Source organism: Conger conger, chromosome 3, assembly GCF_963514075.1.
Source record: "Conger conger chromosome 3, fConCon1.1, whole genome shotgun sequence".
Lineage (NCBI taxonomy): Eukaryota > Metazoa > Chordata > Actinopteri > Anguilliformes > Congridae > Conger > Conger conger.
The window spans coordinates 34,975,739-34,989,690 of NC_083762.1; the positions used below are offsets into that span (position 1 = coordinate 34,975,739).

The 13,952-nt window shown below is 43.2% G+C and overlaps 1 protein-coding gene across 1 annotated transcript in view; it reads left to right on the forward strand.

Annotated features, from left to right (window-relative positions):
- LOC133124110 (vang-like protein 1) overlaps positions 1-13,952 on the forward strand; it is a 69,842-nt gene that overhangs the window by 28,201 nt on the left and 27,689 nt on the right. Inside the window, exon 3 of the mRNA XM_061235009.1 lies at positions 3,718-3,847. Within this exon, the coding sequence (XP_061090993.1) occupies positions 3,718-3,847 (130 nt within the window). The remainder of the gene's footprint in view (positions 1-3,717; positions 3,848-13,952) is intronic.

A 13,952-nucleotide genomic window follows, 5' to 3' on the forward strand; every position in this document is an offset into this window, starting at 1 on the left:
AGTGGTATACAGAAGAGCATCACTGAACACACAACGCATCAACCTCTTAAGTGGATAGACTACAGCAAAATAAATCTAATAAATACCTAATTAAGGTAATAAATACTCATAAATAAAGTGCTCACTCATTTCCAGGCTCCCAGCATCTTAAAATGTCAGTGTTCCATTTTATTGTTGAGTGTAGTGCAGGCGTGGCCCTGTTTTTCTGTTTATTTATTTTTTTTCTGTTTTTTTTATGTCTTATTTTTATGAAATCTGGCTCGTCATTCATTTATTTTATTTTTTTGGTTGGGTCGACTGGTCACATGACAACAGTCTCTGATTCATCCTTATTCCCAATCATCCTGAAGGAAGGGTTGCCTTTCCCAGTGGGAGTGGTATTTTAACAGTTAGCCAGCATGTGGTTGCCAGATAGCTCTCAACGGGGAACAGTGAGCAAAGCTACCTTTTAAGAAGTAGTTAACTGGCAGCCTTTTTTTTTTGTTTTGCATTACCACAAACCTGTATTTGCACATGGCTCTTTGCTTCCCTGGTCTCCATCGAATAAGGCCATTGAAAACCTGCCCTTAAGCACGAGTGGTCCCTTTGATCTCATTTTAATTGGGTGCTAGTTTGGTTCATTATTACTTTATCTGTGTTATCTAAGGGTACGGGCAGGTATTCAGATTCACTGTGTCTGTACGGTGTACACACTCATGCAGTAAATTAAGTGATCAATCAATCATTCAGGCGAGCAAGTGGCTAGCAACTGAAAATTGCCACAGAGAGGATCACTAATCTGGGAACCAATCAAGTTGATGAGCTTAAATATACACAGTTTTATTTCTTAACCTCCTCAGACCCGGGAGAAAAAAATATTAAAGTGTCTTGGACAGTCAGTGAAAATAATTTCAATTTTAATTGAATGTCCCTTAGGCATACTATATAGAGCTCAGGGGAAGCCTAAATATAATGTCCGCATTTAAGGACACCGGATCTCAGGAGGTTAAGGGCAGGTGTGTCAGTTTGATAGGAAGTTATCATTGTCAGAATGCTCTGAGGATAGCCCAAACCATCCGAGAGTTTCAGAGGGCGAAAAGCAGCAGCTTTCTCACACTCAGCTGGAGGGGAGTGAGAGAGGGGAGTGTGTGCTCACACATGGGGGAGGAGAGAGGAGAGGGGAAGTGTGTGCTCACACAGAGGGAGGGAGTGATGACCCCTGGGAACCAGGATTGGATTTCCCCGTGCCTCAGGCATGGCCTGCTGCTCCCAGCTGTTGCCCTCTAGCAGTTAGTGTAGTGCCCCTCCCAGGAGAGCTCTGTGGAGAAACAGTGGCTCCAGAAAGTATTCAGGCCCCTTCACTTTTTGCACAATTTATTGTGTTGTAGATTTCATTTTAAATTGATAAAATTGCCAAATAGTTTTTGCCCATCAGTCTACACTCAGTAACCCATAATGACAAATTTGAAACATGTTTTTGGAAATGTTTGCAAATGTATAAAAAATACAGCCTTGAGTCTCTACAAGCTTTGCACACCTGGATTTGTTTATCCCATTCTTTCTGGCAGATCCTCTCAGACTCTGTGGGATTGGATGAGAAGCGTCTGTGAGCTGCCATCTTCAGGTCTCCCCACAGATGTTCTGCGGGGTTTAAGTCTGGGCTTTGGCCACTGGAGGCTCAACCCACTCCAGCGGTGTCTTGGCTGTATGCTTCTTCAGGTCATTGTCAGGCAATTTTAATCCATTTAAAATTAAATCTGCGAAACAATACATAGTGCAAAAAGTGACAGGGTCTGAAAACTTTCTGAAGCCTGTGTCTGCCGGTGTCTGCGTGATTTCATTACCCCGTTCACGTCAGATTCCCCTCTCGCTTCCACAGAGTGAGGGCAGAGATGTGTAGCTGTTCCCTACTCCGTTGGCCCAGCTCCCCATTTCTGTTCTTCCCAGTTCTGCAAAGAAACTCATCATTCTGATACCACGGAGCCCGCAAACTCACAATGGGAAGGACCCCAACAAAGCAACAAAGCCTTTTTGTGGAATATATGGAATATATGTAGTTATTATATTAATGTTATGGTCTGCGAGACATTCTGTACCCCACCCCCCTCCACCACCAATTCTTTCACCCCTAGGGAAAATGGCAAAATTCTCTCCCAACAAAAATATAATTTGTTCCAGTCTTGAAATTTTATTATTGCTTTACAAAAGACTCGCGAGATAATGAGTAGGAGACAAAGTGAGTGGGGATGCAATCATGTTTTAATAAAACATTATCTGCCTCCTGTATAGAATATAAAGAACATGGTTCTCAGTCGTGAAATTACTTGGCTTGAAAGAAAAGGGGTATTCTTACTTCCTGTCTTTTCTGAAAGATTGTCATTTAACCCATGAAAAATAGTATTGTGGATTTAGACACGCTTCTGATTAGATGATTTTATCTGAAGCGACATGCAGGATTATGAATGCATACATTGCTTCAGTATATATAGTCCCCTGGATTTCAAACCCCCAACTTTTGCATTGTTTGGGCAGTGCTCTACCAACTGAGCCATAGGACTACATGTAGCATTTTGCAGCATATATTCAGCCTTTTTTTGCTCAAGGTTTTTTTGTGAGAAGACCCAAAAGCTCCTGACAAGCTGGTTGGTACTTTGCATGGCAGCCAATCGCCCTTGGTGTGGGAGTGTGTGTATGAATCGGTGAATGAGAAGCATCAATTGTACAGTGCTTTCGATAAAGGCGCTATATAAATGCCAACCATTTACCATTTACAAAATTAACCTCTCCCCTTCATCACCGATGCTTCTAGAAGGACAGGCCCAGAGCGTGACCGCAGTGCTTGATGGTAGCCTCTAATGTCGGAGGCCTGAAGGGCACGGCGTCAGTGGGGAGGCTGATGGCTTTGTGTGGGCTCTGCGGGTGAAGACGCGAGATTAGCCGTGGAAGAGGCCCTTTGTGGCTGAGCGAGGCCCCGCTCAGACTGTTCCAGGGCCTGTAATAGAGCTGTAATGGGCAGGGAAGCAGTGGTGAAATCCCTGTAAGTCTGGGTGGGATTAGGGTCTTGGGCCGGGGACGTGGGTCAGAGTCGGGCGGCTTTGTACACGAGGCTCATGGGGGGGGGGGTGAGTGGAGGGGCCAGTGGGGGACGTGGCCTGTGAATCCGCCCTGCTCCAGCTATCTGGCCCGGCCTCATTGACGCAGGGCAAAAAACAGGCCTGTGTGGAGACTGCTGACAAAACGCAATGCTGGGGAATAGGGGCCGCTAAGCTAGAGTGACTTTGTCTGGATCAGGCTTACCGGCCAACAGGATTTTCAGCTTTGTGCTTGTTTGTGTGTGTGTGTACGTGTGTATGTGTGTGTACATGCATGCATCTATGTGTATATGTAAACATGTATGTATGTATGTATGTATGTATATGTGTTTGTTTGTTGTTTGTGCTGGGCTAAGCTCTGCCAGCCGCTTGCTGTGGGAAAATTAAAAAGAGAAAAACAACAGAGCATAACAACCCCAGAGGGATTAGGGTCGCGGTGACTGCCGGGGATCATTCAGGCTGCCCAGTTCATTCCAGATGCTTCTCTCTGCGTTGCGAGAGATCCAGAGAGATTTGCTCTGACCAGCGACGCTACTAGCGAGGATGAGGATGATGATGCTGCCCTGCTCTTCCTCTGGTGTGCTCTGAGCGTTGCCATGGCTGCCGAACCCGGCTCACCCCCCCTGTGTGCGTGCATGTGTTTCAGAGAGCGCAGCCGCGACCGGCACAAGTCCCGCAGTAAAGAAAGCAGCCGTTCAGAGAAGTCTGTCACTATCAACGCCCCGCCCGCCGAACCGCTGCTGGGAGACCCGTCCACACCCCGGGAGGAGGTCCAGGTGGGTTCCCCCGAAACGCCACTGCACTCCGCCCCCCCCCCACCCGCTCACCTTCCCTCCCTCCTGGCCCCTCTGCGACCAAACATCTGTTCTGCTCTTTAACACTCTCAGTCCCAAGCCCGATACGAAATGGCTCCACCAAAATCCCAGGTTCTTTTTGGCTTAGGTTGAGAAAGATTTGTAGGGTTTTAATTGGTGCTCAAACAGCAGTGTAGCAGTCATTTTGATTGGTTGGAAAGGTTTAAGTTCAAGTGTGCCATTGGCATGTTACGGTAGTTATGTCTTGGGACTGAGAGGGTTATACCTAAAAATTGCTCTCAGCAGCTTAAAAAATTGTGGTTCAAAATCCTGCCACTGTATTGGTTATTCCTCAACCTCATTCTGCTGTGTATTCAGACCTGGTTCAAATATGTAATTGTTTTGTTTTATTCTACCTTTACCCTCTTTGCTTTCTACTTATTTTCTACACTGGCAAATTAAATCATGCAGACGCCTGCAAATATCTCCACAGAATGTTGCTGGATAATGATGATTTCACATGGCCCTGTTTCACGTTCTATTTGGCGACTATCGTAGTCCTGTTTTGGCATTTAGAGTGTTCAATGTTAGTTTTCTTTCATATTATGTTGTATTATATTACACATCTCAAGCTAATAAAGTATTCTGAATACATCTGAGAGATGGGCTGAGCGAAAAGAAGGGAGGGAGAGAAGGGAGGGGGAGAGGAGTGAGGTAAAGGTGGGGAGAGAGACCTGATGAGATGTGATGCGCGCACCTGGGTGCAGTCACATGACCACTCAGCTCTCTTATAGGACAGGTCCCAAGAGGAGCCGACGATGCCTTTCCTCGCCTGAGTGAAGCATGCAGCTATTGGCTTCAATGCGCCAAGCTCTGTCTGCATAAGCATGCTGCAATACCAGGTCTGACTGAGGATTGAGGCTTCCCCTCTATTTCTCTCATTCGGTCTTCTGAGGTGCGGCATGTAAAGAATTGCACTAGTTTGACTCACCTCTCATTCACGTGAGTACTACTGAGTACGTCAGTACTGCTTCCAGGTTTACCAGTGAATGCTTTGTACAGTGGTTGCGGTAATATTCCCTGAAAGGGCAAGAAACTCAGTGATTCGGCACAAGTGGTGCTTTCAGCTGAAATGTCGCAGGTGTTGGTGAATGGAGTGGTAGTTTCAGCCGAAATCTCCCAGGTGTTGGTGACCAAGTGCAGAGCAGGCCTGGCCAAGTGCAGGTGACCCGCTGTACGCCCATTGCCATGGTTACACATTCTGAAGACCTGAGACGGGCGTGGCTCTGGCTCTACAGGCTGGCACGTCCCCTCCTGCACACACACTGCTGTTTGAAGTGAGCATTAATATTCCAATTTGGGGATGGGCTATGGGGAGTCTCTGCAATTTCAAGCCCCTGTGTGGGCTCTGGAATTAGTTTTTGTTTTTGATCTCCGCCCCTTCTGCTATTGAGGTTCTGTTCCCATGTGAGAGTGTGTGATTCTGTTCTGACTGTTGGTTTGAGGTTTTAAGGTGTTAAGGTGTTTGAGGTGTTAACTTCTCTCCTTCATAAAGCCGTAATTGACCGAACATGAACTAAAACCTGGAAGACGGAAATCAGAATGAGTTGTCTGGAGTGCAAAGCAATGTGGTTCTGTGGCTTCCTGTGCATTACCTCTAAAAACATCGTAATCATTATCACCACCATTATTGGAGTTGTTGGAGATGCTGGTTCTTGCTTGTGTTTTCATAATGGTCACAAGCGATTATACTATGTGCTCTAAGGGCAGGGATGCACAAGTGGAGGTTCTGCAATCAATAGCCCATATTTGCTGCTCATAAGACCCTATTTTGTTATAGCAAATGTATGCCGCAACCAGTTTCCCACATTCGTGGAAGTCAGTGAGGTCATAATGTAACATTTCAGTTACTGTATAGCAAATATTTCGACTTGAATTATTTAGCTTTTTTTTGCATAATGTGTAGCAAAATATTTTGACTTTATTCATTATTTAGCAGAGAATTTGAGTCTCTACAGCCTAGGTTTTCAACCAGAGGTCCACAGACTTACTGCTGTAGGAGGTCCATGATTGCAACTTCTTTTAAAAGTGATTCTTTTTCATTCAAGATGGCCATCTCCAGGATGCCTTTGAGCCTGGGTTGGGGGTCCATGGATCAGAAAAGGCTGAAAATCACTCGGCTTGTAATTGAGTCATTAATATTTTGAATAATTCATGAATAAGGTTCAGAAATGCATTACATTTTCATAACATTTACTGTATCGGTAGCACATTAAATGCAACGCCTCTTTACGTTTACATGTGTTCGTCTCTATGACATTAATGATGTCGTCATATCAACCGTAACGTGCCGTATGTTTTACTTCAGTGTTGATGTTCGCCCTTCTAATCTGACTAACATGTTTCTCCTGCTCAGATACTCACCCAGCTGTACTGCCCTTCATCCTCTGCCTTCACACGACACACACACTGTAATCACTCCTCAGACATGGCACACTCAACCATTACAGGGCAGTGCACACACACCTGCAAGTGTAGCACAGGGAGCTGTTGTACATGCAGTGTGGTCGTTTGGGCCTAAGTGCAATGTAGCACCATTGGGGGAGGGAGACCTGCAGGCAAAACACAGAGACCAACAAACACACACACAAACGCACACACGCAGACACACAGGCATGCAGACATAGACACACAAACACACATACACAGCCATAACACTTTAATTATCCAAGGTTCTGAGTTTAATATCAATGCGCACAACCACAGCGACTCAATATGTTCATGATACTGTTCAAAGGTGGCATAAATGGAAATATGTTTGTGGTGCCTTTTCTTGATCTTGTTTTCTGCTCAGAGAGACTGCTGAATTCTCAAGCTGCAAATGCTATTCATAAATTCTGGACCTATTCATCACCACTATTTAACTGGCTGCTGTTGTATAATTCATGGCTCTGTGGCATAGGCTGTTCGACAGTATATCCAAACTTCAGTCCTGAGGTTCAGGGCCCTGCAAGCACTCATGTGTTTTCACTTGTGGAATAAACTCATGAAACTTTAATACTTAATATAAAGAGCTTAATGTCTTTGTAGATTAGTTGTCTTTGAGTAGCTTGTTTGGATTTTATTCCTTGCCTCTTAACCTCCTGAAATCTGCGTCCTCAAACATTATAGGACATTATGGACATTATATTTAGGATTCCCTGAGCTCTATATGGGTCATTTCATGTCAAATCCGATAAAGTTGTTGTTGCACCGTCTCAGATTTAGTTCAACCTTGTCTACATCATGAATGGGTCCCAAGGCCAAGGCCTGTAAATTTCTGTTAAAATCCTATGTTTTCAGATTTTTTCAGCCCATTTTTATAACCTCAAAAACGCCTTATTTGGGAAGCCATCAATATCTTAACAAGTATTATTCCTAGTCTCACCGAACTTTGTAGGATGGGAGAAAAACATGTTTTCTGTATGCCAAAAGCATTAAAAGCCTGTACTGCATGCCATTTTATTTTGATAAGGTTCTATATATTTTTTGCATGAAATTCCTAAAAGTGCTAAACTCTAGTTCTCTACCACCAATGAACATGAATATAAATAACCTTGTTAGTGAATAAAGCAAGGTTGGTAGCATATTTTGGTCATTTTCATAGGACCAAAATGGTGTATGGGGTAGCTTGTAGGAACATGAAATTGCTTGATGTATGGTACAAACTGCAAATGTCCTTCCATTTTTGCTTCATACAAAAATAGACACAGATTTGAGAGATATTTTAGCTATGGCAGAAAAACATCCATTTCAGGATTACAATTTATTGCCTCAGTATCTCCATGATTATTGAATGTCATGGGAATCATAAGAAATAAAGGATAAACATTTTTTCAGTGTTTTCATTGGAATAGAGGGCATTTCAGGTGGGAATTGAGTCTTCGGTAAGGTCCTGGATATTGAAAATGAGTAAAATATTTCGATAAAACCTCTAAGTGGTATTCTAAATGGCCCTCTCAAGCTCCAGTGGGAGTATCTAAATGTGGTTCCACATAAAAGGTTGGGTGTGTTTGTACATGTAATCATACAGTGTGCATGTTAGAAAGCTGTTTGTATATAAGCGATAATACACTATGGACGAGTCACTTATTAGGAAATAATTGCCCGACAGGGTGGTGCTACTGCCCTACGTGAAGTGGAGGTCCGTTTACCACCCTGAAGGAGTGGTAAATGTCCTAATCATGGAGATACTGATGCAATGGACGTTTTTCTGCCATTGGTAAAATATCTCTCAAATCTGTGTCTTTTTGTATGAAGGAAAAACCGAAGGGCATTGGCACTTTGTACCGTTAATAACCATACATTTGGTCCTATGAAAATGACAAAAATATGCTACTTGTGTCTTGTTTTATTCATAATATCTTCTTGTCCATTGGTGGTAGAGATCTCAAATATTGGCAGAAAATGTATAAAAGATTGCTTTTGCAGAAAAATTTTTGATTGGTATCATATTGGTGCCGAAATGTGGGTTTGTAGTACCCTCAATATCATCTTCGTTTTGGATATATAGGGTCTTATTCAAAATCAATAGGCATGCAGTGCAAACAGTTTAGTCATACTGAGAACACGTTTGTCTTCTGTCCTACAAAGTTGGATGATGCTAGGAGAATATATGGAATAATACTTTTGAAGATGCTAATGTCCAAACATGGCTTCCCAGATAAAGCATTTTTGAAAGTGTAAAAATAAAAAAATATCAAGGGCCAAAAGAAAAAAGCATTGGAATTGAACAAAAATATTCTACAGGCCTTGGTTTTGGCACCCATTATATATACAAACTTTGAACACAATCTGAGATAATGCTGCAACCACTTCTTATTTGACTCTGAATGACCCATATAGTATTTCTCTGAACATAATGGACAGTTATTTTACATGTAATAAAATATGTTATCACTGCAACATGTTTTCTTCGAGGAGTTTTCAACTAGCACACTCAGTTTATGTATGTAATAAGTCTGTTAGCCCGTTTGATTTACCCTGATTTACAATGGTGGATATTTCAAGAAGATATTTCAGTTACTCCAGAGGGTATCATGTACAGCCACATTACGTTTCCAAAGGCTGTGAAAATGAACAGATACATTGTACAGCATTTATTCACAATTCTAAAAATAAAAGTTTTATATTGTTTTATATTGTGCCAGTGGTACTTTCCTTCTCAGTTCTGAGGTAGTGTAAGCTCTTCACTACAACAATCCCTGTAGTTATGTTGATATTGAGAGCAGTGCTGTTTCCTAGAATTCAGTTGTCTCATGTTGCATGCGCTGTAGGAAATGGTTATAACCGAAAATAAGATTTAATATTATTTTATATACACAATATATATGTACACAAACAACCTCTTGGGGCACAATATCACTATGCATTGCATTGGAGTTGCTTAGTGTATTTTCTTGCTTTAGACTGTGAACAAATGCTTTATTATTAAAGAAACTTTTGGCACTTTGTTGGTGAATGATTTAACCTTTAGAATGGAGCTTGTTTTTATGTAATTATATCTGTAATTAGTGTAACATAATCTGTAATTAGACCTAATAGATGACCTAAGAGCTTTAAAAAAAGCACTTGATTTACAGGATTCCTGAGGAATTCACACTCGTGAGTACAATGTCCTTTCAAATGGCAGCAGGAGGAAAGAGGATATTTATAAGCCCATTGAACACGCACAATTTAATGTGAAATTAGCACAAAATGTGCTGGCAGCAGGGGTTATGTGTCATTTCAACCTGAAGGAAACTGAAGACCACAGTTCATGTGTGAAAAATAGTCCAAGTAGGGAGTAGTGTGAAATTCATTCTGAGAACCAATTTACGGTCTGTTCGTCACACAATTTGAACCTCTGTGACCAGTCTCTTCATTCCACCACTTGAATACCACAGTGCACTATTGTATACAATGTTATTAGAATATAGGTAACTAACTATGGTGTCATGTTGATCAGGATGTTATTGGAATGTAGGTAATTCTTTCAATTTTCTTGTTTACTTGAAGTTCACTCCCATCACCCTTGTGAGAGAATAGTTTGTCCCCCCACGTTGTTTGAGGGCCATTAAATACCCCTCCTCCATCAGTCCCCCCTACCCTCTAAAGAAGCTCAACAGCACTAGTAGGGCTTTAAAGCAGGTGCAGCCCTGTTGGATCTGACGCAGTGTTGCGGGGCAGGCCTGCCCTGTTCCCCCATTCACATTGGTTAAAGCACAGTTTTCCGGGCAGAGCCAGCCTGTTGTTTTTTTATTCCCCCCCCCCATCCTCAGCTGTCTGTCACAGAGTAGCGCTAGCGTGGTAGCGAAAATAGCTCACGAGGCACAGCGGGGCGGCAAACCGCCAATCACGTATGAAATGGTGCTGATCCCGGCCGCGGCTGAAAGATGCGCGGAAGCCGGCTTTGAACCCCGCGCCGCAGGACGTTACGCTAATGTGGCCGTCTAATCAGCGCTATTCAGTTTGAAATGGAGACCTTCCCCTCAGAGATGAAATCCAGCGTGAAAGGCCAATTTTCTTTTTCTTTTCATGATTTCTCAAATTTTTGCATTAAAAAAAAATTCTGAATCTGTGTCTAATTGTATTTTGCCGTTAATAGGACCAATTAAATCAGAAATTTAATTGTCTTGGTTTGAGCTGGTTTGTCCTGTCATTCCCCCCCCTTAACTCTATAATTGGCGCTTGAGACGGGCCCGTGCCCAAACCTCTAATTTGTCACCTTTAGGGCCATCCTGTACTCATGGTGAGTCTTTTATAGCCGCTCTGTGATCATACCTAGAGCCTTTTACTGGCTGAGTCACTCTATAGAGCCAAGCCTGTGATTATGCCTAGAACCTTTTACTGGTCAAGGCTGCTCTATAGAGCCCATCCTACTACTCCAACTATTATTCTTCCACACCTACAGTCTTCATCATCTTCATCAAACGATTGCAATCTTGATTGAGCAATTTGCATGAAAGTGGAGGCAAGCAACCCATTCACACCTGACTATCAGCAGACCTACCTGTTTCCTATTGGCTGGCAGGGGATTTTTGTGACAAAAAATGGCGCAAACGTTTGGTATATTTTTACAGATCATTTTTATTAAAAAACAATTTAATTTCAATAATAGTAATGGAAAGAGGATTTCACTGTTGGCGTGATGTATAGAAGTCTGAATGCCTGATGTGCCTGACAGTCCACTGTTAAATCAAATCTGTACAGCTCTTCAGTAGGTGACTCGGTTGCAGCTGGACACTGCAGGCTTGTGTTTCATGAGTGTTGTAATGGTGGGGCTGTTTCAGGGGTGGGGTGCAGACATGGATAGACTGGGATGAGACGGAGGAGACCGGGAGGAGACGGTCTCCAGTGTTTTTTGTAAGATCCCGGGCCAGCCAATCAGTGCCTGCTTCGCTGACGCACTGCCCTGTGTTGGTAGCTGAGAAGTGAAAGTGGTGCGGAGCGAGACGAGATGAAAGGAAAGCGGTAATGTGCAGGGCAGGTCAGGCTAAGAGAAAGAGACAGCCTGGGGCTGCTTCAGGAGATGGCAGGATGGATGGATGGAGAGGGAAACATCTGCTCGGGGCACTGAGGAGCAAGTAACAAACGTGCGCCCAGCTGCCCTTAATTGGCTTATCTCTCTCTCTGCCACTCTCTCCCCCCCCCTCTCTCAGTCTCTCCCTCTCCCTATCAAAGGGACACATCTGTTTGTTGAATAGAAGCCCCCCCCCCCCAATCCCCCTCCCCTAGCTTCGTAGCTCAGCCGTCCCGTCCCATGTGACCACAGCTATCGGTATCGCTACACTTTTCGTTCCTTTACTGTACCGTCATAACGGAATCGCCGTTTGGTTTTTCACGTCAAAGCCGCGCCTGAATCTCTGCGTGTTTGGCGAGGGGGGGGAAGAGCAATGCCGCAGCCCTACTGAGAACATGACACATAAGGGCAAGGGTAGAGAAGGACCTGGCTAGCTAGTCTTTTTTTTTTTTTTTTTTTTTTTGGAGCTTGATACAACGCTCATGGAGCTACCTGCCCCCAGAGGACCTGGAGAGGGGATTATGGAGGCACCAGGAGAGGTGGTTATGGGAGCACCAGGGGAGGGGGTTACTGAGAAACCCGCCCTCTCGGAAACTCCGATTAATCAGCCTGGGCAGCGGCAGGTAAGCCGGGGGAAGGCCGGCCGTCCGTCCAACGGGAGCGAGCTCCCTCGCCGGACGCCATCTGGCGCCGTCTCTCTCCGCGTAGCAGCAGCGGTGTAGCGCTTCCCATAAATGACCTCGCCTTCATTTTAACTGAAATACATGGGTTTTTTTAAGAAAAAAAAAAGTCTATGAGCGAGTGTGGGACAGCGCTAATGGACTGCTGCTGCTGCTTTAGTTTCGCTGGAGAGCCGGAGGTTGACAGCCGCTGTATCGAGTGCCAATATTTCAGGCACTTGTCGGGTCTGCGAGGGGGAAATTGCTGTGGAACGGCAGTAATGGGAAACATGCTTTTGTTCTTGCGGGGGACGCGGAGCGGTTAAAGTGTAGTGGCTGCTTGAGAGCATTCCGCAGCAGCGTTTAATCGCCGGAGAAATGCTGCACTTTGGAAATGGCCTTTGTGCCGTCTTCTAAATCTATACATTGTTCCACTTCTCAGACCCCTCACACATATGCATACATGCACACACTCACACCTCTGTTTAACATAAAGCTAATGACTCACACGCTCAGTGCCCTGTCTCTTGTTGATACAAATACTCCGTTGTTGCTCTATAATTGTGTCCTGTGCTTTAATTAGATGGTGTAATGAATAATGTTTTATTAAATGTGATACAGTGTTAAATATTGTACAGTATAGTGAATTCAGATTTAACAGTGTAGTTTTTTAATGTTGTTTTAGTTGTGGTGTATTGTACAATCTTGTTCAAAATTTGATGCGATGTTCAGATTGATATGCTATTGGATAAGGTGCAGTGTTCAGTATGGTATGTGCTGTGCGTGTTATCGTAGAGCCCTCTTCTTTAGCACATACAATTATTGGCACCCTCAATAAAAAAACGGCTGCATATAATAAACAACACGGATAATGAGCTAAATTTATGTTTGAGCATACAGGAAAACTATATACTCTTATTTCAATACACTTGGTAATCTATCTTTTTTTCCTGAAAACCACAGATGCTGAAATTATTGCCACCCCTAGCAGTTATTGTAAATAAAAAGAAAATTAAATTGGCCATACAATTTTATCATAAATTCTGTTAATATCAGTCTAAAGGAAATAATTTGTGTCATTCCATCACATCCTGTTTCACTAGAGTATAAAAAATAGGTAACAACCATGCAAAATCCCTTTATCAACCATCAGCATGGGAAAAGTCAAATAACTCTCCGTTCAGAAGACACAGATGATAATTGACCATCATATACCGCTTAACACTGTAAAGGTAACAATAAAAAGGCATAAAACATATGGAATGGTTGCAAACTTGCCAGGAAGAGGACGGTAAGGAAGATGGTGAGGGAGGTGATAAGTAACCCAAGGATCCCAGTTTAAGAATTGCAGAGATTGGTTGTGTCTTGAGGTCAAGAGGAAAAATAACATAAAATGGCACCTCCATACCAACAAACTCTTTGGAAGGGTGGCACGAAGACAGCCCTTCCTGAGAAAAATAAACAAACCAGGCATCTTGAGTTTGCCAAACCAAAGAGACCGAATTAGATTTTTTTTGGCCGTACACATGTCTGGCTGCAAAATGGAATGCATACGAGAAGAAGCACCTCATACCTACTGTCAAATATGGCTGTGGGTCATTGATGTTTTCCCATGACAAACCTGTGGTTTGAACTGAAAGGTGGGTATCCCAAGGATATCAATAATTCTGAAAAGTTCTGCATGGACGAATGGTCAAAAATCCTTCAACATGTGTTCTTTAACTTATCACAGATTATAGGAAAAGACTCATGGCTGTCACCTTTGCACAGAGTAAACCAGGGCCAATAATTGTGTAACCTGTTTTTCGGGGAAAATATAATTTTATTTGAAAAATTTCAGGATTTTTGCTGATTCCATTGAATCATTAGTAAAACGCAACTCTATTGT